The 22,925-nt window shown below is 44.8% G+C and overlaps 1 protein-coding gene across 5 annotated transcripts in view; it reads left to right on the top strand.

The window, feature by feature from the left end:
- The window catches only part of AGPAT4 (1-acylglycerol-3-phosphate O-acyltransferase 4), a 112,301-nt gene that overhangs the window by 21,380 nt on the left and 67,996 nt on the right, over positions 1–22,925 (top strand). For all 5 annotated transcript variants that reach the window (XM_037023935.2, XM_073219862.1, XM_037023922.2 and 2 more), the window contains exon 2: positions 12,180–12,442. In XM_037023935.2, coding sequence (XP_036879830.2) covers positions 12,265–12,442 — 178 coding nt within the window. In that variant the 5' untranslated portion in view covers positions 12,180–12,264. The remainder of the gene's footprint in view (positions 1–12,179; positions 12,443–22,925) is intronic.

Below are 22,925 nucleotides of genomic sequence, written 5' to 3'. Positions count from 1 at the left end.
AAGAGGCAATAAGGTAAAAATTATGATTATATGCAGTATAACTACTAGAAGAGTTATTTTGTGATATGGACATTGAAATGACCTCACTAAAGGTGGAGGAAAGGGCATATGAAATTGATTTAACATAAGATCTCCACTCGATTCAAAAGCAAAAAAATTCTCTGCAATGATTTTAGCTAGCAAAGAAAAAAAGAAGCTGTGCATTTGCTGAAGTCTGGAAGAAAATAACCCAAAGTGTCAGTGGCTGTTATAGGTGCTAAAATTTCTACATTTTAGAGCTTTACAAATTTTGTACAATGAATGAGCATTACTGCTGTAATGGAGGAAAATTACCTTTAAAAATATCCATGACTTTGGCTATAATTTCCTTTTCTTTTACCAGATTTGTATTTTAATAGAAGAGTCTTTGTTAAAAAAAAAAAGTCAATTCTATTCCCCAACCAATATTTTTCTCCCTTACTGGGGTTTAAGTAGGTAATTTGCTTTCATTTTAGTTATTTTCATGTTAGTCTGATATTGTCTCAGGCAGTTTGAGTGTTGGGAGAGGAGGATTCTGTGCTTGCTTATGAGATGTGATGGTTTAAGTAGCAGTCATGTGGGTATACCTGCATGGCTTTTGCACGGAGAATAAAGTGTTTGGTTATTTCCTCTGTGCTTATTGTATTGGGAAAGAAACCTAGGACTTGAATCAGTTCATGCTGTCACTTTTGTACATTGTTTTTAGCAGTTCAGTTATTAGTATAGAGATTAAATATACTAACTAGGTCATGTAGAGATTCAGATTGAACCAAAATTTATTGAGCATCTATTTATTCTGTAAGAAGTGGGAGGGGCAGGGGCTCATCCCAGGCCTGAAAATTATACTCCATAAGCACATTAGTTAACTAAGCACGGGACTGACCCACAGAAACACAGACAGGGACTCTGTAAGAACCCCCATGGCCACTCTTGACATCTAAAGCAATATATCATAATACAGCTATAGAAATAAATAGGAACCATTGAAGTTTTAACTTAATGAATAAATGGATAGCTTCATGGGCAGCCAACTTAATGAATAAATGAAGTTATCAATGGATTAATGAATATTTGCATGAATCCAAGAATACCTGTCCTGGATTCTACTTAACAGAAACTGGAAAGAACAGCATTGCTTCCACCAAGCATCCTCTGTTCCTGAGCCTTGTGACTAAAGTAGAAAAAGAAAGAAAGAGAGAGAGAGAGAGAGAGAGAGAGAGAGAGCCCTGCTTCATGTTTTATTACTGCTTTTATTAATGATACTTTTCGAGGAACAGCTAGTCCATAATGACCCCAAAAGCATTGGTCAGATCTGAGTACTTCAACAGTCTGTGGTCATATTTCAGACCTGTCTAGAAATAAGGATACTGTAAGTCAACTTATTTTGGGCACTCACAGCCTGCAATTCCGTCTTCAATAAATGATTCATGTCAGGAAAGCATTTAAATGCATCTGTTTTCTAATAAGTCCCTCTTTGGGTCCATTATGCATGAATCAAGTCAGGCATATTGCCCAGGTTCATTGGCATCCCTTTCTGAAAATCAGAGAAACAAAGGATTTAAATTTTAGCCTTATTGATCTCCCACCTTCCCCACACTCCTTACCAGAAAATAAGGATTGGCAGCAACAGGGACTCCAAGCACTCAAAGGTCCAGGGAGCTTGAGGAACAGTGAGGAGAATGAAAAGGGACCTGCAGGAGAGGAAAGAGCTCAGTTTCTGATGCCTGAGATGCAGAAGGAAAAGAAAGGCCACATGCTTGTTTCCCCCAAAATTAGCTACTCTAAGCAGATGAGCTCTGCTGATCCTGATGGAATCCACAGAGTGCTTCCTTCAAGCTCTACACCTGGTAAATACCTGCGGTATTAACACCAGGCTAGTTTCTATGAATGAGAAGCACTGTGTTTGATGGCAAGTAGATAAGTGGCCCCATTTCTGAGCCATAAAATTAGGAGTGGTCATAGATGCCTTAATACCTGCCCAGCAGAGCCCTTGCACACCTCTTATCTCACTGAACTCTTCCGACCCCCTCATGGGGGCCAATGAACCTGTCACATTCTCCCATTGACAGATGAGGGATCTGAGATTCCTAGACGCCAAGTGACCAAGCTGGTAAGTAGGCACAGCGAGCCAAGAGTCAGACCCAGCCCCCGACTCAGTGCTAGTGCTTGTCCTTCCACATCTATTTCTTTGATGGCTACTAAAATCACGCGTTCAAGGTTCCCAAGGGGGACCCTAGCCCCATTGATCCACACCAGGGCAAAGTGGCTTCCAAGTCAATTTAATGCCCTGTAGCCTGTATTTGCATCAGGTCGCTGTTGCGTGGAGGAGTTTCCCGGCCCACATGGTTGTGTTACATGGATTTCAGGCCTCGGCTACCACCACATCACATCCTGGCTTTAGGAGATCACTTATCTCTGATGCTTGGAGCCTCCCCAGGGCTGGCTGTTTGGCCATTTGTCCAGGACTGGTGACCTCTGTTGGTGACAAGCCCTGCTCACATGACCACAGACGGTGTTTCATCCTGTGTGTAATGGCGAGAGCAGTCACTCCTAACGGAGCTGTTGGCCCAGACAGAGCAGGTGGGTCAAGCCATAATGAGTGAAGAGATCTGTGCCATCCTATCAGCTGTACCAAAAGAAGATGCCAAGGGACGGTGTGCTTGGCTGTCTCTGGTCAGTATGGCATTCCCATGGTTTCCTGGCCCTGCTATTCACAGAGCATGTGGGGTTATTCAGCTACAATGAAGCCTCTCTAAAGGTTAGTGCTGCTAAATACTGCAAAGATTAGAGGGGTACCTCTTTCCCCAGAAGGTGTTGAAAATTAAAATATTAAATTACAAAATAAATTTAAGGAAATTTCCAACAAAGTTTTGAATTTTACCATAGTCTTAATTTTAGAGACTTTTTATTGTTTCTGAATTATTTTGACATATTAAAGATCAGATTTCGTGAAAAAAATTATAGGTACCATGATATGCTGGTGACCTACATGTAACATGTCTGTCCACACTGTAGGTGGGGCCCAACCTCACCCCACTAGAAGCCTGCCTCCTCCAAACCGCCTCCTCTAGCAAGACACACCTTTCACCCTTAGTCTCAGGTAAGGCATATGCCAGAGTTGCATCCTCAGCTCTTTGCTGTAAGGCTCTGTGAGGTCAGGGAAATGCTGGCATTTTTTTCTTTGATGGCTACTAAAGTCATGCGTTCAAGGTTCTTGAAAGTGATGATGGTCTTGGTCTCATTGACACCAGTTCTTATTTCTCTTCCACAGCATTAGAACAAGGCCTGTGTCGTATGTTCAGTTCATTTATTCAATGCAATTTAAGTAGATAACTAGGTATCATCCATCATGATGAAGACTGCCCATGATGAACCACTCTGGACTGCCTTCCTTCAGGATGGGGATGGAGGCATAATCATTTATATAAAGCTATGAGTGGACTTTGGGGGTCTTACCAGTCACCGTAGCTCTGTACTGTAGGGATGTCAGAAGAAGAAATGCACAGACAAAGAATCTTATTAAAATAAGCAAAAGGAACTGATCGTGAGAGCCACTGGCAGAGATTAATAAGAAAAGATGGTAGACAGTCTGGGAGGCAGTGGGCGAAGCAGCTGAAGGAGGAAGGTACAGGTCAGGGGCAGCCCAGGAGCCGGGCAGAGACTGAGCTGGGCATTTGCTTTCTGTGCATTCGCACAGTTAATCCTCACGCATTCCTTGGAGGCATGGACAGATACCTCCATAAAGCACATGCAGAACCTGAGACTCAGAGACAAGTTAGTCGCCCAGGGTCACACAGTTAGTAACCTGGGACCCAGACCCCACGCTTGCCTGCAGGGGAGCTCCTGGCAGAGCCGCACGTGGCTTGGTCGTGGCCAGTGTGAGAAGGAGGAAAGTGGGCCCTGTGGTGGACATTGCAGGTGAGCAGAGGCTGAGAGTAGCAGGTGGCTTGTGTGCATTTTCTTCTGTTGTTCCTGGTGCCAGCTGGTGGTGCCTCTGCCTCAGACCTGCTCCCGGGCCCAGAGCTGGTCTCAGGCCGCCCCCACCTGGGCAGGCCCGGGCGACGCAGCCCTTCATGCTCCACAGCTTCCACACGTCTCCTGCCCGCACACGTCCTACTGGTCTGACGGCCGCCGCCATGCGGCAGCAGGAACGGCGATGACGGGCACCACCTCTCAGTTCAGCATCCATCCTGCCTTCCTTCCATATTTGAAAAGTCTCGGTATTAACTGGAATCACTCCTTTAAAGCAGAAATGTGGATGCTTCTTCATTTGGAGGATCAATTGTCCTCATTTCATTTCAGCTTTTTGGTTTCATGATACTGGATTTTTAATAAGGACTTAAGAAAACTTTTTGGAAACTTGCAGAGATTGAATATAATTCATAGATAGATTTTCCACTGCGTATGTTGTAAAATAGTCCACACACTCTTGGTCGTTGGCAGCGCAGCGAGCCCGCTGGCCCCCTCGGACTGCACGAACACCGAGGCCGCGGTAAAGCGGGGTCGGGGTCTGGAGGCGCCAAGCTTTCTGCGGGGAAGGAGGGTATGACTGGAGTAGGACCGACTGGCAGGACAGTCCGCAGAAACTGGTGATCACCCCAAGAGTCAGAGGGGGTGCTGTGGAGGGCCAAGTCCATGTGAAGTCGAGCTCCCGCAGGCTTCCTGCCTCAAAGGCAGCGTAATCACGGTCAAGCATGAGTTTGGGTTGCAGACAATGACTCATGATTTGACCTTCGCATGTCACCTCAATTTCAATTTCTTTGTCTATAAGATGGAGTTAACCATACCTTCCATGGTGGGTTTTCATGTCAGTAGTGAGATAATGTGTGTAAAACATTCTTGCACCGATCCTGTTGCGCTGTTTACTATTCTGAAAACCTGATGCTGAACTCTAGATATTTTAATCTTATGGATATTAAAGCTGCAAAAGGCCCTAGAGAACCTAATTTAATTTCCCTTCATCTTTGTTTTTCTCATGACAGAAAAAGTTATCTAGGTTTTCCATCTGTGTTAACCTCCTAGTCTTGGTTTCCTTGAATTAGATATAAAATCTCTTCAGGATTTGTTTTTCTCATATAAGTTACTCAGAACTAACCATTAAATATAAACTTAGAAGCCTCCATTTTCTATAGACTTAAGTCTTTATCATCCTGAAGTTAGACTTCAGAGAGAGACTAAGAGTTATTTATTAGAGGACCTAATGAAAATGTTGAATATGATTTATGACTATTTCAGTATTTCATTTGCTTTAATGGACATCATGTACTGCACAGGGATATCGGACAAAAGACTGTTCCATACATTTTTAAAATAAGCTAATATTATATTGGCTTCTACCAAACCATTAGATGCTGATGATTTTTTAACTGAGGAGTGTTTTAGTTAGAGATAGTTCCAGAGACAGTTAAATTCGGTCTAGAACACTTTCTCTCCTGTTTTGTTTTGGGCCTTGGGCCAATCTAACTCCCAGGGATCCAGAAACTAAATCTATCCTTGTTTGTCAGGACTAAGCGCTAAGTGGCTGCCTTGGGTTTCCGCAAGTTAGTTGCTGCCCTCTTGGAGATTTTTGCTGAATTCATTCAACCTAAAGCAGAACCTGAGATCTGAGGGTCCCTCGACAGAACACCGCCTTGCTCATTTTGCCAAGGACTGCCCCTATGCCCCTCTCCTCCAGGGGCACTGTTATCCACGGGCATTCTCTGCCCTACAGACCAAAAATACTACCCAGAAACAAAATTCCTCGGCGAGCCCCGCTTTAGCCAAGTGTCTGTCTGACAATCTCTGCTGAGTTTCCTTTTCTTTTCTTCATCTGGTTAAACTCCCTCATTTGTGATTCTTCTCTGTAGATGGGAGCTGAGATAGGAAGATACAGCTGGATCTCTTAGTCCCTAGCCAGACAGATCCCCCTGAAATAAAGGAAAGGCCTGCTTTGGGAGGACATCAGCTTTCCACACTGAAATCAGAGACTGTGCAATTTGTAAAGCACCTTGGAGCTCACCTACCCCATTTCTTCCTAAGAATGAAGATGCTGAAGTGATAGTCAGGCCAAGCCCAGACCAGGCTGGCTGACTTGCATCTGTGTGTATGTGAGTGGGTGTGGGTGAGTATGTGGGTATTCTATGTATGTATTTTGTGTCTTTATCTGTTAATAGCATAATGAAAATGTATCCATTTTTCTACAAACCTATTCCAATGATACTTTGTCCATTCAATTGTGTAGATTTCCCACATTGTGTCATGTCAGAAAATGTAAGCTGTTTCTGATTTTAGATGCTTATAAATAATGCTTGTTGAATATCTTTGTGCAGAGGCTGTCCTAAGTTGGTTCGCTAGATGCAGAGGGTTAAGGTCTTGCTATGTATGTCAGATGGTTGCCTGCAAAATCTAAGTGGTTGTTCTCATACTCGGGTGTGAGCCCCACTTCACCTGAGCTCTTTTAGAATGGTGTGATCTCAATTTCAGTTTGCAATGTAAAAAACAGTATTATTTCACTTGGCATTTCTTTCATCTCTTGTCTGGTTTTGTGAACTATTCTGGTGTTTGGGGTTAAAAGAGGCCAAATGAGGGCTTGTTTAGATTTCCGGGATGATACCAAATTGGCCACGAGTATTATATTAGTGCCTCCACTTGGATTGATTCCTTTGGAAGTTTTGCTTCTTCTAAACCCCTGACCTGGTTGAATGCTCTATAAAGAACAAATAACAAAATCTTTAAAAACAAGCTCGTGAGAGTTAATTCCACCTGAGTCCTTGAGTTTGATGAAGGTCGTGCTTATTTAACAGTTCCCCAAGACTGACTAAGGAGACATGTAAGTCTTACCTAAGGTTCTCCTATGTGTTGTCTAATTTAATGCCGTACGTTGAAGCTCTGGGAGTTTAGAGAAAGATGCAGTTTGAATCCTCTTATGGGGACACTCAGATTCTCTGCTATTTGCTTACATCTCCACTGATGGAGGTCAGGCAGCACATGCACCATCCGCTTCACCTACAGAGCAAGAGGCCTGCCGCGTGTGCAGTGGCCCCTTCCAATTGCTGCCCTCTGCTGTCTTCCGCTTGCCCTGACTCTGAAGTCCTCTGCTGCAGCTCGGAGCTTTGGGAGGTTATTAAACAGTCAGGAAGGTAAAGTCCATCTGAGTTTTCCAGAACGCAACATTTCCCATGTGTCACTAGCAGAAGAGTGTAAATTAAAAACAAATGGAGGAAGAAATGTTTTAACCCCTTTGAAGGTAAATTAAAGAAAGTATCAGGATCTGGAAATGTACAGAGGAAGGAAACTGAGTCGATCTGTGTCTCACTGGCTCCCCCAGGAATGCTGCAACAATGCGCTGTCACTCCTTCTTTGCCTCTTTATTTCCTTCCAATCACTGAAAAATCCTCCCAGTATTTGGTGCTCTCTGTGTCCCAAGCATCGCGTTAAGTGTCTCAGATGCTTTCTTGTGCCTGCTCCCCACAGCACCCTGCTGCCAAAGGGGCTGTTCTTATGTCACAGCTGAGGAAGCTGGGGCATGGAAAGTAAGTGACTTCCAAAGTCATCAAGTGGCCAAGCCTGGATTTCTAGCCAGAGCCGCTGAATGAAAGGTCCCCCTTAACCATTCCTTGTCTAACAGCCGTGCTGTGGCGCCCCTTACAAACAACAGGGCTTGAAATCAAGGGGGCCTCAGGTTGCCTTGATATTTCAGAATTTCTCTGGTCTCTTGCTGGTGGGCTGGATTATTGCCCTCCACTCCCTTGGTGGGTGGGCCACCCTCTGCTTTCTCAACATCAGAGACTTGGACGGGGGGTCTCCCATTCTTCCCCCTATGTGCTCCATCATCTGGCCACACCGGACCACAGGGAGGCCAGGACGGCTCCATGTAGCTCGGTGCCCAGTAAGGGGAAGAGCTCATTCTTTGTATAGAAACAAATAATAAAATAGAGAATAAAAAAGAAACCACCACGGTTCTGCCACCAAATAGTGGCCACTATTAATAGAGAGCTATGACTATAGAAATAGATGTGGATGTGAAAGATATAAATACACACATTATTATTTTACAAATCTGAATCATGCTTTTTTGTTACCATTTTATACTCAACATGTTCTTAAATTCTTCAAAGGTCTGCACTAGCTGGTTTAATGCCTTTGGTACACAGTTGGTTTGTGGTCATTCAGTGTCCCCTCTATGTGTAATCCCTAGGTCCCAATAATTTGTATGAACAAGTTATTTTTTTATAGGCAAATGATGAACAGGGAGACCCTGTCCATTGAATAGAAGCCTCCAACATTAATAACAGTTGCCTATGTTTTCAAACAGTTATGGTACAATTTAACATAGGTTCATACCCAACAGTGCACCCTCAAGGACTGCCAGAGACTTTCTCAAATAATTAGCTAACATTGAAATTGACTGAACTATCAGTAGCCTCAGAAATAAAGGTAATTGGGAGTAATTATTCTCTTGAACGTATTAAGATTCCTAGTTAATAATTCTTTTTGTCTATGTTTAAAATGTCGGTTTCCTAATTTTTAGGTGATGTACACTAAGCTCATGGGTCAGACTCTCATTTTTTAAAAACTTAGGTAATGTATCCAAACTGGGTTTTCTGGCATTCTTCCTAACTCCCTTCCTGTTCCAGCAGTCCCCTCTGTGTGCCGCCTCAGGTCCCTGCGCTGGGGTTTGTCTGGGATCTGGCATCAGGCAGAGCTGCCCGCTCTGTCCTCACCCAGGGTCACCTTGTGCTTCGGGCCCCAACAGGGTCTCCAGTCGCCTCTGCCCCCTCCTCAGAGATGACCTGTGCTGCTGGCTGGAGCCGGATCTCACTGTGTGACCATGCTGGGAAGGTTTGGCCCGAATGCTGCCCTTCACATCCTCGGGGGCCGGTTCTCAAGGTCATGGGGGGAGCCCTGGGAAAGGGGCAGTCAAGGCGCAATGCCACTTCAGGGCTCTGACGTGCAGGCCCCGCTACGCATTCTGTAAGGAACCAGAATGAACTGAAGGCAGTGTCAGTGCTGCGTTTTCGGGCACATGGTTCTTCAATGTTGTCCTTGATGCTAAGAAGTAGCTTTGTTCACAGAAATATGACCCGGAAACAGCTTTGTGGTTATTTGTTCATTTGCAAACCCCATAAATTACTGCTCTGATACTCAGAAATGACATAAAGTTCTGTGGGTTGTTGGGAAGGCTCTCTCCGTAACAATCTAGGTACTCACAAAGCCGACAGGGAAATGGGCAGTTTTCTAAAACGTCTTTGCTCTCGCTGTTTACATCACTGGTCGGATCTTCATGCCATCTTTCCTCAGGATGGCACTAGGTGGGCTCATTAGCACCTTCGAGGGAAGCTTTCCTGTATACCAAGTGGAAAGGGCGGTCTCCCCAAACTTCTCTAGAATAAACTTAAGACATACAATACATATTCACCCACCAGATACCTCCCCTAAATAATTTAGCTTTGTCTATCCTTTAATATTCAGCCCTGAGACTAAAGTCAGTTAAATTATTTAACAAAGCCATCACACTCCTCCCCTTGCTCTTCTCAGGCAGTTCCTCGGCTGTTCCTGTGTTTGGCTCTTGCATATAAATCTGAGAATCAACTTCAGCTAAAAAAACAAAAACAATAGCCTCCTTGGAATTTTTATTGCAATCTAATATCCCTTTTTATAGAGAAATTGAGATTCAGAAGTTCATTTACCTGAGGACACACAACCAGTAAGAGGTACAGCAGAGCCTCAAAGCTGGACAAGTGAGCGCCAAGCCCACACGCGAGGACCACACTGGGCCAGGAACGGGGTTTGAGGCAGTGTGTGCAGGACGGACCCACCATGGCCGTGCTGCCCATGCTCCCCCTTAAGCTGTGTCTGTGACTCCTCCTTCAACACAACCCATGTGCTGCGGGCCCCCTGCAGTGCTCATGAGGGTTTTGCTAGAAGTCACTGTGGTCCTCTGTCTTTCACAAAATAAAAAACATCTTATGCTTCCTTCATGATGCCCTACCATTGATTGGAAGCTGAGGAAGGCACTGTTTAATCCCCTGTATACCCAAGGTCAGTAGAGTTCATTCCTGAGCGTTAAGTCAGCATAACAAAGGATTTGTTAAATACTTTACAAACACTAGATCCCAGAAACCTAGTGTAGAATTAAATTTCTGGCCTGATTGTCAGAAGCTTTTAACAGCTAATACAGGGACAATGAATAAAGCGCATGAATATTCAACATCATGCTATAACTGCTGCCAAACCGTAAACCAATGTGCATCACTCTTATATATGTGGCTTCTAAAAGTCAAGTGCATGGAGAGTGAGCCGCCAGCTTCATGCCTGTTCCTCAGAGAGATGGATGGTGCTAACACTGGGTGTGTTTTAAGGAGCGGAAGGACCTGGAGATATCTGTAGGCAGTGCTGTCTGGAGAAGGTCAGAGGTGATGCTTCAGACCTGCACAGCCCTGGCTTTGTGCCAGAGAGCAGGGCTTCTGTGGAGACTGAGCTGTCTCTGCTGAGTTGAGCTGACTTCAGAGAAATCAGGCCAAAGGTTACTTTCCATTTCCCTCCTTATCAGAAATGGGTAAAAATCATGCTGGAATACAGCATACCTTCCGCTGATCTGAGCAGGTATAAACGTTTGAGGAGAATGCACCTTGTGATTATTCTCATACTAAGGACGAGAATTCCCATGCTCAGAACCAACTGAGATGGCCCAGAAGCAAGTCCCATTTTCCCCCACTCTGAGCACAGGAACTTCAGTGAAGGCTGCACTGTTTTAAGCAGCACTTGGGGATCATTTCTGGGCTGCTCTGCAGAGGGAAAGCTCTCAGCCCAAGAGAATCACCCAATCTCACCGCGGGAGCAAAGCAGCCCAGACAGGTGCAGAACAAGGAACTTGGAGTTGAGTCCTAAGGTTGGTTATCCACTGTGGCAGCCTTAGGCAAATCACCTAACCTGTGGGTGGTCTCAGTTTCTTATTCCGGAAAATGAGATAATAAAAACACCCCTCTCACAGGATTCGTGCAAGGCTTAAAGTGATGTAAAAGATATGAAACTATTATACAGTGTTTTTTGGTATTATTAATAAAGATTGTAATGAAGCCCAGGATCTCTCAACTGTTACTGTTGGCAAGTTCATCCTAAAATTTGTTCTCTTCCTAGTACAGCTGGAATGACATTCTGCTTCCAGGAGAAACTGGTCTTCTGGGCTTGACCCCTCAGCTTAATATTTTTCCACCAGGGAACCTCCTGCCTTTATGCTTTTTGTCAAAGGCTGTATTTGTCAAATAGTAATATCATTTGATTATTGTATATGGGGGTTGATTACAGGTTTATGAGGCTGGTTGTTATGCATGTTTGAGTTTCTTCCTTATTTTAGAACTCGTGTGTGTGTGTGTTGGGGTATGTGCATGTGTTGGGGTGTATTGGGTGTGTGTGTGTTGTGGTGTGTGGAGAGGGGGCTATGCTGGAGGTGGTTCTCTTGCCTGCATGGCTGGTATTCGTGTTTACTGATACCCATCATTCCACAAATACTTTTTTAAATTTAAGCTCCAACTATGTGCTGTTCAAGTGGTGGGGAGACATCGATGGTCTTCAAGATCATCGTGTGCCCTAGAGACATGATAGTTCCATGGAGGAACAATTGGCATTACACAGCAGCCTGGTACAGGAGCTGGGGAGGCAGAGCCCCCGGATCTTGCCCAGGGGAGTCTTGCCAGAAGAAGGGACAGTGACAGTCAAGCTAAGATCTGGAGGAGGAGGAGTTGGGGACAGCAGCAGGACAGAAGGCCCAGAAATGCAGGCTGTGCTGCAAGAAGCAGAGAGAGTAGCTGGCCAAACAAGTGCGCCCATGGACTTGGCCAGCTTGGCCATGTCGTGGTGGAAGCTGGGGGACCCTGGCCACGCTGCTCAACCTGGCAGGTCTCAATTCCCTCCTCTGCAGGCATTGTACTCCTGTCACAGGGCATTAGAACAATGTAAAGCACTATTTTTAAAGGGCTGAAACTGCACTCGACGTTAAACATATGATGCTTGTTTATATTATACATATATAATATCAATATATAATATAAACTCAATACAAATGTTTGCAAAATAAAAATACATCCACTGGTGTACAGTGCTTTCAATTTCGAGTATATTTTTCTTTTTAGAGAAATGCACGGAGTGTTTTTTCTAACCCTTCACACTGGTCTGTGTTGCAGACGCCTCCCAAGTCCTGGACCTTCTCCCCTCTGGAAGTCCTCCACCGCGGGGATTCACTGTGGTAAACAAAAGCAGCCTGGCACCATGGACATCGTCGGGCTGCTCAAGTCCCAGTTCCTGTGCCATCTCGTCTTCTGCTATGTGTTCATCGCCTCGGGCCTCATCATCAACACCGTCCAGCTCTTCACCCTCCTGCTCTGGCCCGTCAACAAGCAGCTCTTCCGGAAGATCAACTGCAGGCTGTCCTACTGCATCTCCAGCCGTAAGAGACTCGCGCCTACTTCTCTGTTTGTATCTGCCCTGCTCGCGAGTGTCAGAATTAGGCCTTTGTAGGTTCGCTCGGCTTTCAGGGTACAGTAAGCTAGTTTGGGGGTTTCTGTTGCAGTTTTTTATTTTAGGTTTGAAATGTCTATTTTGTCCTCACTCTTAAAAAACTATTTTTTGAATGAGTGATGCCGACAGCGTGAATTGGACAGGCACAGAGGGCACCCCATGGGAGGCAGAATGCCTTCTGTCTGTTTCCCTAGTGCTCCTCGTCAGGGTGTCAGTGACAGCGATTTCTTAGTTATCCATACAGAAATGGTGTACATGCATGGGCCATTTCTCTAAGGAAATACGTATCTATATGTGGCTCTTACATGTGTACGCATATACAGGTGAGTTCTTCTGTGTATACGTATAGATACATAATACATATCTTAAAAAACCAAGTGGCAATATAATATATTGTTCTCTTTCTGGCTTCTTTTCTTTAGCTTTTTACTTTGAGATGACTATAGATTCACATGCAGTTGTAAGAAAGAATCCAGAGAGATGTCCGGAGAGAGACCCTGCCGCCAGTTTCCCCCAGTAGAAACCTCTTGCACAACTAGGCTGACATCTCAAGAAAGCTGACATGACACACACACCAACTTTACTCAGATTTCTCCGGTTTTGTGTACACTCATTTGTGTGTGTGTGTGTGTGTGTGATTATACTAGACTGTTTTAAACATGACTAATTCAACTGGCCTGAATTTCAAAAATGGAAACGAAAAAAGATGAGTCAGAATATTAGAGGTGTAGAGATGAGTTTTGCTGTTGGTCAACCTTAAACCTAGACCTGTTCTCAACAGTCAGGAATGCAGTGCATCATCACCAATGGGTGTGAATATATTTAAACATATGAGCTCTTTCAAGTTAAGCAATTAAAAAATCTCAGCTACCTTAGATTAGACCAAGAGTTCAAAATCATTGCAATCTTCCCAAAACCCTTTAAATGAAGCAGTCAAACCTGAATTTGAATCAAAACAATACAAGATGAATACAGTTATCCAAGGGGATCACTACTTAGCCAATCAGTTATCTTTTAAACTTAAAAATACTAACTTGTGAGAGATAAAGAAATGACGGAAACATCCTTATTTCTGATTTCTTTACTGACTCAGACCTTGCAAATATGTCTGATTCTATTTCTGATATGGTTGACTGCTAGATCTACTATGTCTTGTACTAAAGTGCTTCACATACGTGTCTTGAAAATCTTTGTAAAATCATAAAGCTAAGTTGTAATTGTGAAAAATACGTATCTTTAATCCATGTGTCTATGACCTATCAGTACAGCCAACCATTCAATGCCATGGTACATGATTTAAGTTCCCTTGTCATACATCTCCTTCTAACATTGCTCCCTGATATTTGGGCATCTACTGTGGTACAGGACAGGGAGCAACTTGCCAGAGCAGGGCAGAGGCAGTAAGAGGTGGCCTGAGCCAGAATCATGACTGACAGAGAAGAGAGTGGCATTTACACCATCAAGAGAAAGGATAGTTGTCTGAGATTTACCTTATATTTCTACATGTCTTTTTACATGCTAGCCATAGTTGTCTATTTGAACAAAATTTAAATTTAACACAGCAATGCCAATTGCACTTTTCGTCAAAACATGCATTTATCAGATTTGCATGCACCTATAGAGATTCCAAAATCTTTCAGTTTGGAATTTGAAGACACGTCTATCTGGACTTTCATAACCCCTATCCCAATTTCAAATAAGTGGCTAAGAACTGGGTTTCTCTTTAGGAGTCAAGAAATAAGAGAAGCATTCAGGATGGGAGCTCCTAAGAGTACTGTATTTTGCCCTTGGTAGGCAGTAAAGGCATCCCACAGTTAGAGCAGGATTAAGCCAATATTCTTCTAAGGGCACATTAGTCTGTGTGCTTCAGGTGGAAATTAAGATGAGTAACAAACTCAGAAAGCCAGGCAGATTTTTACCCATCAAAAATTATTTAGAGTAAGTCCCAGCAAAGCTCCAGACCTAGCATCAAAGACCCCCACACAGGGCACAGTGAAGGGCAGGCAGCCTCATTTTGCCGAGAGGCCTGGAAGCACATTCACCCGGACACATCCCATCTGGGTACAGCCTGGATGGAGCTCTGGCCTACTGCCCCCCAGGAAAGCTTCCATGGGCTGTGGGCTAAGCCAGAGCAGAGCCATTGACAGCCATCTGAAGAAGGAAGGGAAGTTTCTCACTCTCCTAGGGTGATCCTGCTCCTGGAGAAAGCGGTGCATGATGCTTTGAGCATGGTTTATGGGCAGTGCACGTAAAGAGCCCATTCCCATTGGGGGAGGAGCCCGCCCACCCCCTTCCCGGCTTCTCTGTCCCTGGGATCTCAGCATGTGTTAGATAACAAAGCTGCTCCCCCTGTCTTTCTACTTTCACTTGTTCTCTGTAGTTTGATAGATTTCCTTACATCCTGAGTGCTTCTCAACAACAAAGGACATGTAAAGACAGTTTGGGAAGCTTCGCCAGACTGTTGGTCATCACAGGCCCCCATCTGTGAGCTGCTCAGCAGCTCAGAATAAGAGGTGGTCAGGCCCCTCTGTTCACTTTGTTCTCCTCCTCTTCCCTCTAAGTTAAGATAAAAAGTGTTCACGGGGTTTAATTGTGTCTTCAGGAATATGAATCACTCTAATGCTTACAAAATCAGTAGCATTCATCATTTGCAGCTGACTTTTTAAGGAAAAAAGGCAGAATGAATAGTTTCTTAGAGACTTGGATTCCCTTATCACCCTGTTCACTTTCTATTGATGGAGCTCTGTCATCACCCCTTTTACCTTCAATGTTTGTTAGGAACTTGGTGTTGTACCAGCTAAGTCCAAACTAGCCACCAGTCCTGATGTGTTCAAGTTCATATGCAAAAGGCCACACTGATGTAAATGACAAATAGAAACAAAATTCAGCAAAGATGGCGTAGTTACGAGCACGATGCACAGGGCAGAGAATTTTGGTCTAGAGGCCAGGGCCAACAGTGTAAATAACAGTTTGAAAGTACAGTTGACCCTTGAACAACACAAGTTCGAGCTGTGCTGGCCCGCTTTTAGGTAGGTTTGCTTCAATAAATAAAATGGAAACATTTGGAACTCTGCGGCAATTTGAAAAAAAAAATTCTCAATTTTTCTCTAGCCTGCCTTATTGTAAGAATTCAGTAAATAATTCATATATCATACAAAATATGTGTTAAGTGATTATATTATCAGTAAGTCTTCTGGTCAACCATAGACTATTAGTAGTTAAGTTTTGGGGGAGTCAAAAGTAATACTTAGATTTCTGACAGCACAGGGCGTCAGCGACCCTAACCCCTGCATTGCTCAAACTGCATGTTGAATCTAGATGGCTGGTTTTGGGAGGGCTGTTTTACTTTATTTTTGCTTAGATTTGCTAAGACAGGCTGACTTTGCATGCTGAACGAGGAGGGGGAAGATGGCTCGAGCTTCTGCAAGGAGGAGGTTACAAGTGGGGTGAGGAGTACAATTGAATTGGCTTTCCATTGCATAGGATGTGCCTTTTAATATCTAGAGAAGGGGAGCCAAGACTGGCTGGCTTGTTTTTCTTCACCTTTAACACTGTGGGTTTAAAAAAGACCAAGGAAGATTAGGAGAACCTATTTACAGCGACAGGTTTTTAAAAGGATGGTGGGGAAGACTACAGATGACCTTAAGGTCCTGGAAAGGACTGGTGACACAAAACAAAGCGCAGCCTCCTCCCCGCCCCCAAGCCCTGGGGCCTTGCTTTCAAATTCCTTGCCCTGGCTAGTGAGCGCTGTGCATTTGAGCCTGTCACCTCATTTTCCAAGCCCAGTGATGCTCCTGGTTTTCAGTGACTATCTGACACACAGCCCCACTAGGTTCCTCTAATGGGCAAGGCCACACGGTGGCGAGGAGGGAGTCAGAACTCAGAGCGCAAAGATGCTAAATAAAACATCCTGCCCTCCTGCCTCCAGGCTGTCACCTTGGGCAAGCCACACAACCCGGAGTCCAGCACAGAATAAAAGGTCTGATCACAATGGATGGTCAGAAAAACAGAATGAGGTGCTTGGCACAAGAATGTTTCACAGATTACTCAAAGTACCTCACATTTAGATTGAAAACTGGAGCTTATGTCTAAGGAGGGAGGGTGGGCAAGGGGATCTTCTTTCTTCCCATTGTGGCACTAACTGCTTGGATAGATCGCTTCAAAACACAAGTGCATTTGAATAAAGGGGATGAGGTGGAATTGAGCAAGATTCCAGTATTTTTCTAATAAAAGGCTGAGGTTTTTTGTTTTGCACTGGGGAAGATGTTTATTTGTCCTTTCGGCTTCCCTTCCGCGCCCTCAGCTTGTGGGTTATGGTCACTTTGCTTGTGGTAGGTGGTGGTTGGGTGTGAAGAGAGACTCAAGCTCTCTGTCACCTCCTACAACACTGCCCATGGGTCCCACCTTGAAACAGATGTCAGTTTTCCTGCCATAATAATACTGCCCATTCACAGTGGACTCCAGAATGTAGGAGTCATTTCAGAGCTATGGCCCAAGAAGCAGGGGCTGGTAGCACATCAGTCCGTGATCCCCTCTGAGGGGGGAGGATCAGGGCTCCGTCACTTGGCAGAACAGCCTCCATGAGAGATGCACAGGTAGGCAGGACGGGAGCCCCAGATGCCAGGGAAACTGCACACCAATGCTTCTAGTGCCGGCCCATGTCTGAAGGTGACGACCACAGAGAGGGAGGCAGCTCTGTTCTCCTGCGAGAAAGTGGATTCTTCCCCCAGGAGCAGGTGTCATTACTAAGAGAGTGACCCAGCAAAGAGGGGGTCGCTGTGGCATTTTGCAATGTGACCTTGGGAGAAATACTACATCCCATTAACTTGGCCTCTGGCCTAATCCATGTCTCCAGCCAGCCTGAGGGATGGATGGATGCTGTCTTTCCTCATTTCAGTCCAAGCTGATTCTTCACCCATTTCAGCCTTGAACAGGTTGGACCCCTTCACTTGTTGCAAGTTATTACCTCCAAGATATCAGGAAGGGTCTTTGCTGGATTGTCCCCAGAGCCCCTAGTCCTGACCCTTCACATTGCTGTCTGGGCTCCTGCTGAACGGTGGAGGTGGGCAAGACCTACCAGAAAGGTTAAGCAACTTGGCCAGAGTCACACAGGAAGTGAAGGAACAGATTTGGAGGCCAGGAAGTCTGCGTGCAGAGCTTCTCCCTGCGGTGGTAGCCAGCACGGCCTTGAGATTAAGGGCCCAGGCTCCTGAGCAGAGGCCAGCTGGTGATTGTCACAGGTGACATTCTACCAGGCTATAGAGAAAGGAAAAGAGTAGCCTAATCATGATACGTAGCTAGTTTCATTTCTAATCAGTGTAATCACTACGGTCTGTCCTGTTGATTACGTGTTAGACATCATGCTGAGCCTTTTATATCTGTTACCTTGCTCAAACCCATAACCACTCTGAACAGGCAAACCCCCATCTGTGGATCAGGTTCAAAGAGGTCAGGTGACTTGTCTAAGGTGGTTACCAAGTCCAAGCTCGTGCCACTCACCACACGACATCCCAGGAAGTTGAGAGCAAAGATATTGGGGCAAGGAAAGCAACTATTTACTTTATTTATTGGAAAGCCAGCGAACTGAGAGGATGACAGACTCATGTCCTGAAGAACCATCTCAGCTCAGCATTATTTGCAAGCTTCTCAAATGCTGGGGAAAGGGGAGCAGGTGGGTGAGCAGGTTAGTGGGTGACTGAAGGCTACAGACATCTGGGTGCCAGCGAGGGTCTGAGGAGAGCCCAGAAACTGGGTCGTTGGGCAGTTGACTCTAGCCAGCCCAGGTCTGGTCCTAAAATTCTTGGGCAGGGCAATCATTATTTCCACATATTTTTTCCTGTCTCTCCTGGAAGAGGCAAGCTTTGGGTAAGAAGCTCTTTGCAGAAATCTCAAACTATAAACAAAATTGCTTTCAATGATCAACAAACCTATGTGCAGGGCAGCAGGGCTGGGCAGAAGCCTTTTTCCTTTTTTTTTTTCTTTGCCTTTTGGGCCAAAGGTTAAGACAGCAAAGGAAGCAAATATAACATGAAGGCAGAGGTGCCACTTTTTCACTCGGTTACAAGGTCACACAATTAGTAAGGAGAACTGAGATCCAAGGTCTATTTTTTTCTACTGAATTTTGAAGCCGACAAATAAAGTGTATGAAAGTTTTTGTTTTAACACCCACGGCTGATGTTAAGCAGACATCTACTAGGATCAGCTCAGAACATGTTACTTCACTGTCCCAGCCCCAGGGGACCTACAGGAAGCCTGTCACTGCTCAGCAAGCATTCTTCAGCAAATGTGCGTTTGGGCTCCCTGGGGACCGATGCTGTGCCAGTGCTTGGAGCTCAGAGGTGACGGTGCCCTCAGGGGAATCCAGTCTGGTGTGTCCAGGCATAAGGACACAAACCATTGCAGACATGAAAGCTAGGATAGCGGTACAGGAACGCAGAGAAAGGGTGCTCCATCCTGTGAAGGGACAGAGACATGTTCCCCAGAAGCAACATCACAAGCCAGGGGTTTACAGTGTGAGGAAGAATTACGATAGGTTGGCAAGAAGAAAAAGCATATTCTAGCATCATCACGGGGCTAAACTGATTTATTCAGGTAGCCAGGCCTCAGAGGAGATGGGCCCCCTGAATGCTGAGTTGACCTTGCAGTGTCAGGAGACTAGAACAGGAATGAATGAGCCCCACCCAGCCTGGGGGACAGGGAGACAGGGGTGCAGTGTGCCCAGGCTGGCCCACAGCCACCACACTCGCTAGATGGACTCCACATATTTGTCCTCAGGAATTCCATGCATGGTGAAAAGCAATTTACTTCAACATTTATTTTTGCCTTGCCCTGAGCAAAATTGCTCAAAATGTGCCTTGAAAAACTGTTAATTTGTTGTTTTTCTTAAAATTTGTTCATAATCTTTTATATGAACCCCAGCTGGGTCACTATTTCCCTGAACCATGTTACACCCTATGTGTAATACTAAGTAAAAATAGCATAAGGCAGAACTGTACAGTATAATACCAATTTTGTAAATATAGACTGGAAGTAAATTTATTAGAGTGCTATTTTTAGACATTATAATTAGAGATCATTTTTAATTGCCTTTATATTTTCTGAAATGTCTTACATTTTATATGAGAAGCACGTATTTTACAAACTGAGAAAAAGGAAACAAAATAAAAGCCCAGACACTGAGAAGAACTAAAGAATGGCCTTTGGAAGGGAGTAGAAAATAAAAATTGAGCACTTTGTGCAACAAAGTGTGGCAAAGTCACTCAAAGCAATATTTTTTTGGTGTGTGTGTGTGTGTGACAGCCTCGCCCAATGGCTGGTGCCGTGGAAGTCGTAGGTGCCCAGGGCGATGGTGATGAGGTCTTCCCAGCACTGCCTTCCCAGAGCTACACCTTTGGGGTGATGGGCTGAGTTGTGTCCCCTTCCCCAGAAGATGTTGACGTCCTGAACCCCGGTGCCTGTGAAGCAGGCTTTATTTAAAAGGAGGGTCTTTGCAGATCAGCAAATTAAGATGCGGTCATCGGAGTGAGTCCTAACCCACTGTGACAGGGGCAGCCCCCCAGAGAAGGTGAGGTGAGGACATAGGGAGAAGCCCAGAAGCTGGGGGAGAGGTGCGGAGCCCATTCCCCCTCACAGCCTCGCCCACCCTGCCCGCACCCTGATCTCCGTCGTTGCCTCTAGAACTGGGAGATATTATTTCTGTTTCTAAGCCCTCCAGTCTGTGGTGCTTCATTACTGCAGGCCCCGAAAGCCAATAACCTCTCTGGCCATAAGAGAGGAAACAGGTCTTTTCTTTCTCTCCTTGCTTTGCTTAAGGAAGTACTAGGAAATGAAGTAACCTCACCAGGGAGGTGCACTCTGCTGGCTGCACAAGCCTGGATGTTTTATTCTGAGGTATCGGGAGGATGTCCACCAGCTCCATCCAGATACAAGGTCTTCTCTTCATAGTCAGTGTCACACCCCCACCCAGTCCCAGTGAAATGGTTTTATCTAGAACAGGGCTTGTACTTTGCCAACCAATTCCACACAAAGCTTGTTACAAAATTAGCCCTTTGTGCCAACACCTTTTGTTTATTTGGCAAACCAAAAAGGGGGGAAAATAGTATTCGGATTGAGATCTGATCACATCAGTGCCTTATTAGCTCAGTTCATCAAGCAATGTCATGATTATGTGGCTGATATTCCTGGTGATTAGAAGCATATTAAATATACAAAAGGCCTGATCTTAGGCAAAACTGATTCAGCAAAAGGAAAGTGATAGGTGGGGAGACTGGACATTTTTACATTTTTAAAAAGAGTAATATAACTGTGTTATAGCATGCCTTATTTATTTTTAGTAGCAATCTATTTCTGTATATATATATGTGTGTGTGTATCTATACATATAAACATAGATGTTTTACTCACAGTTGAAGGATATATATTTGTGATCCTTTGTACAAGAAATGACCTTATGTTTTAAGTAGAGAGCTTAACCACTCCAAATTTCACATTAAAGAAACAGCAAATTTAGGAATACAAATGTGATACTGGCTTGTTTGAGGAGACACCTTAGAGCAAGGTGTCTTAGCTGTTGATATGGTTTATAAATAAATAAATTCTCAGCCAAGGTGCCCATTTACTTTTGCAAGCATTAAATTTCACTTGTGACTAAAGTTGCAGCTTTTAAATTAGGTTGTAAGTTTGATTTTGGTGTCTTGTAACTTCATAACATGATGGTGTGTGGTCTGCAGAGTGGGGTGGGTATTCTCCAGGAGGTTAACAACACAAGCCATTAGGATATAGAAAGAAAACCTTACAACTTCTCATTTATATTTCCTTTATCATATGTGTGTGTGAGGGGGGGGTAAGATAGAAGAAATTTCATTTGTAAATTATGTGAAACACAAATTTTTATGTGTGTTAAATTTGCATGTGCTTAATCATGCATGCTTAATTTTTTTAATTTAAATAATCAGAAACATTTGAAGACCTTTGCCTATGGGTTTGGGTATCCGTATACTGGAGACAGAAATTAGATAGCAGAGTTCGAAGTGCGGGAGAAACGGGCTTCATAGAAACAAGCTCAAATGCAAAGGGAATGCTAATGGCAAAAGGTGTTTTCTGATTTTCCTCTATTTCAGTTTATCCTTGAATCCAGATGGGATCTGGGGTATTTCAAGCTTTGTGAGGCATCCCTTCTCTGGTCCTATCCCAGGTCTCCAGAAAGGCGGGAGGTCCCAGATTAAAAGTGTTCTCCGCCTCCACATTTTGTGTTGAAGATAAAAACCCTAGAAATTCTTTGGTGTTTTATCATCATGTTTTAAAATGCACACTACACAACTCTCCCTTCTAGAATACACAGTCACATCCTCTGGCAAGTACCGACTAGAGTGGGTTTGCCGCACATTCTCAGGCTGTCTCCATAGCTCCCACCTGGATCTCTGGGGTGGATTTGACGTGGACATACCTGTGTAGGGCCATGTAGGGGGCACCTGTTCTGGTGATCCCTTAACAAAACCACATTTGAAGCCTGGGTCCTGGGTCCCTGAGCACCGGCCTAACACCTTGATGACTTGGACTTTGTTTCATTTGTGAAACAGGGGAAATAAATTTTAATGTGCTATGAAAACGAAGGTGAAGGTAATCTTGGCGTTGTTCTGCATCCATTCAGTGAAGCACGGGACAGGTGGGGTTGAGTGTGCTTTCCCAGGAGCACTGGTCCCCTGGAGTGGGGGAGGAGAATGTGGTTGGGTGATGGGGGACCCTGGGAGGAGACACGGGGGGTCAGGGGAAATGGGCCTGAGAGACCCTGTTGCTGATACTTGAAGGACATTATGCGGAGGAAGGACTAGATGTAGCTCATAACCTCAGGAGGAAGGAGGTGGGCATCTGAAGAAGGCTGCCAAAAGCATATGCAAAGACCTGTGGTGACAGAAGCTGTCTGGGAGCAGCAAGGAACCCAAACCAGGGGCCTCCCCCACCCCCAGCCCATGCACTCCGAGGCGCCTGGTACTGACCTTCCAGGAATGTTCTTCAGGGCACTCCTCAAACCACCATCCGCAGGGAGATGATGTTCAGATGACCTTTCAAATCCCTTCCAACATTAAGAATCTGAGCCAGGGCCATTTATGGGGTCCGTAGGGCTGCAGGGTCCTGCCGCATCCTGGGTGCTGGGGAGAGCATCGAAGGCTTCCTCCTGAGGTAACCCTCAGAGCCTAACAAAAGAACACAGGAACTTGTTTCAAAAAAGCGAGGGGATAAAGAGATGGCAGGGTATGAGGTGTGCTGACCTGCGAGAGGAGGGAGAGGCTGGTGTGGCATCACACAGGTGGAGGCAGGATCAGAACAAACCGTTGAAAACAATAGGATTGAAAACTCTGGGCAAGAAAAGTAATGTTTTGTATAGGCCAGAAGGTTAGGCAGCCCTAGTTAGA

Source organism: Manis javanica, chromosome 13 (genome assembly GCF_040802235.1).
Source record: "Manis javanica isolate MJ-LG chromosome 13, MJ_LKY, whole genome shotgun sequence".
In the NCBI taxonomy this organism is placed as follows: domain Eukaryota; kingdom Metazoa; phylum Chordata; class Mammalia; order Pholidota; family Manidae; genus Manis; species Manis javanica.
Note: the sequence above shows the minus strand (reverse complement) of the source record. Positions and strands in the feature narration are given on the sequence as shown.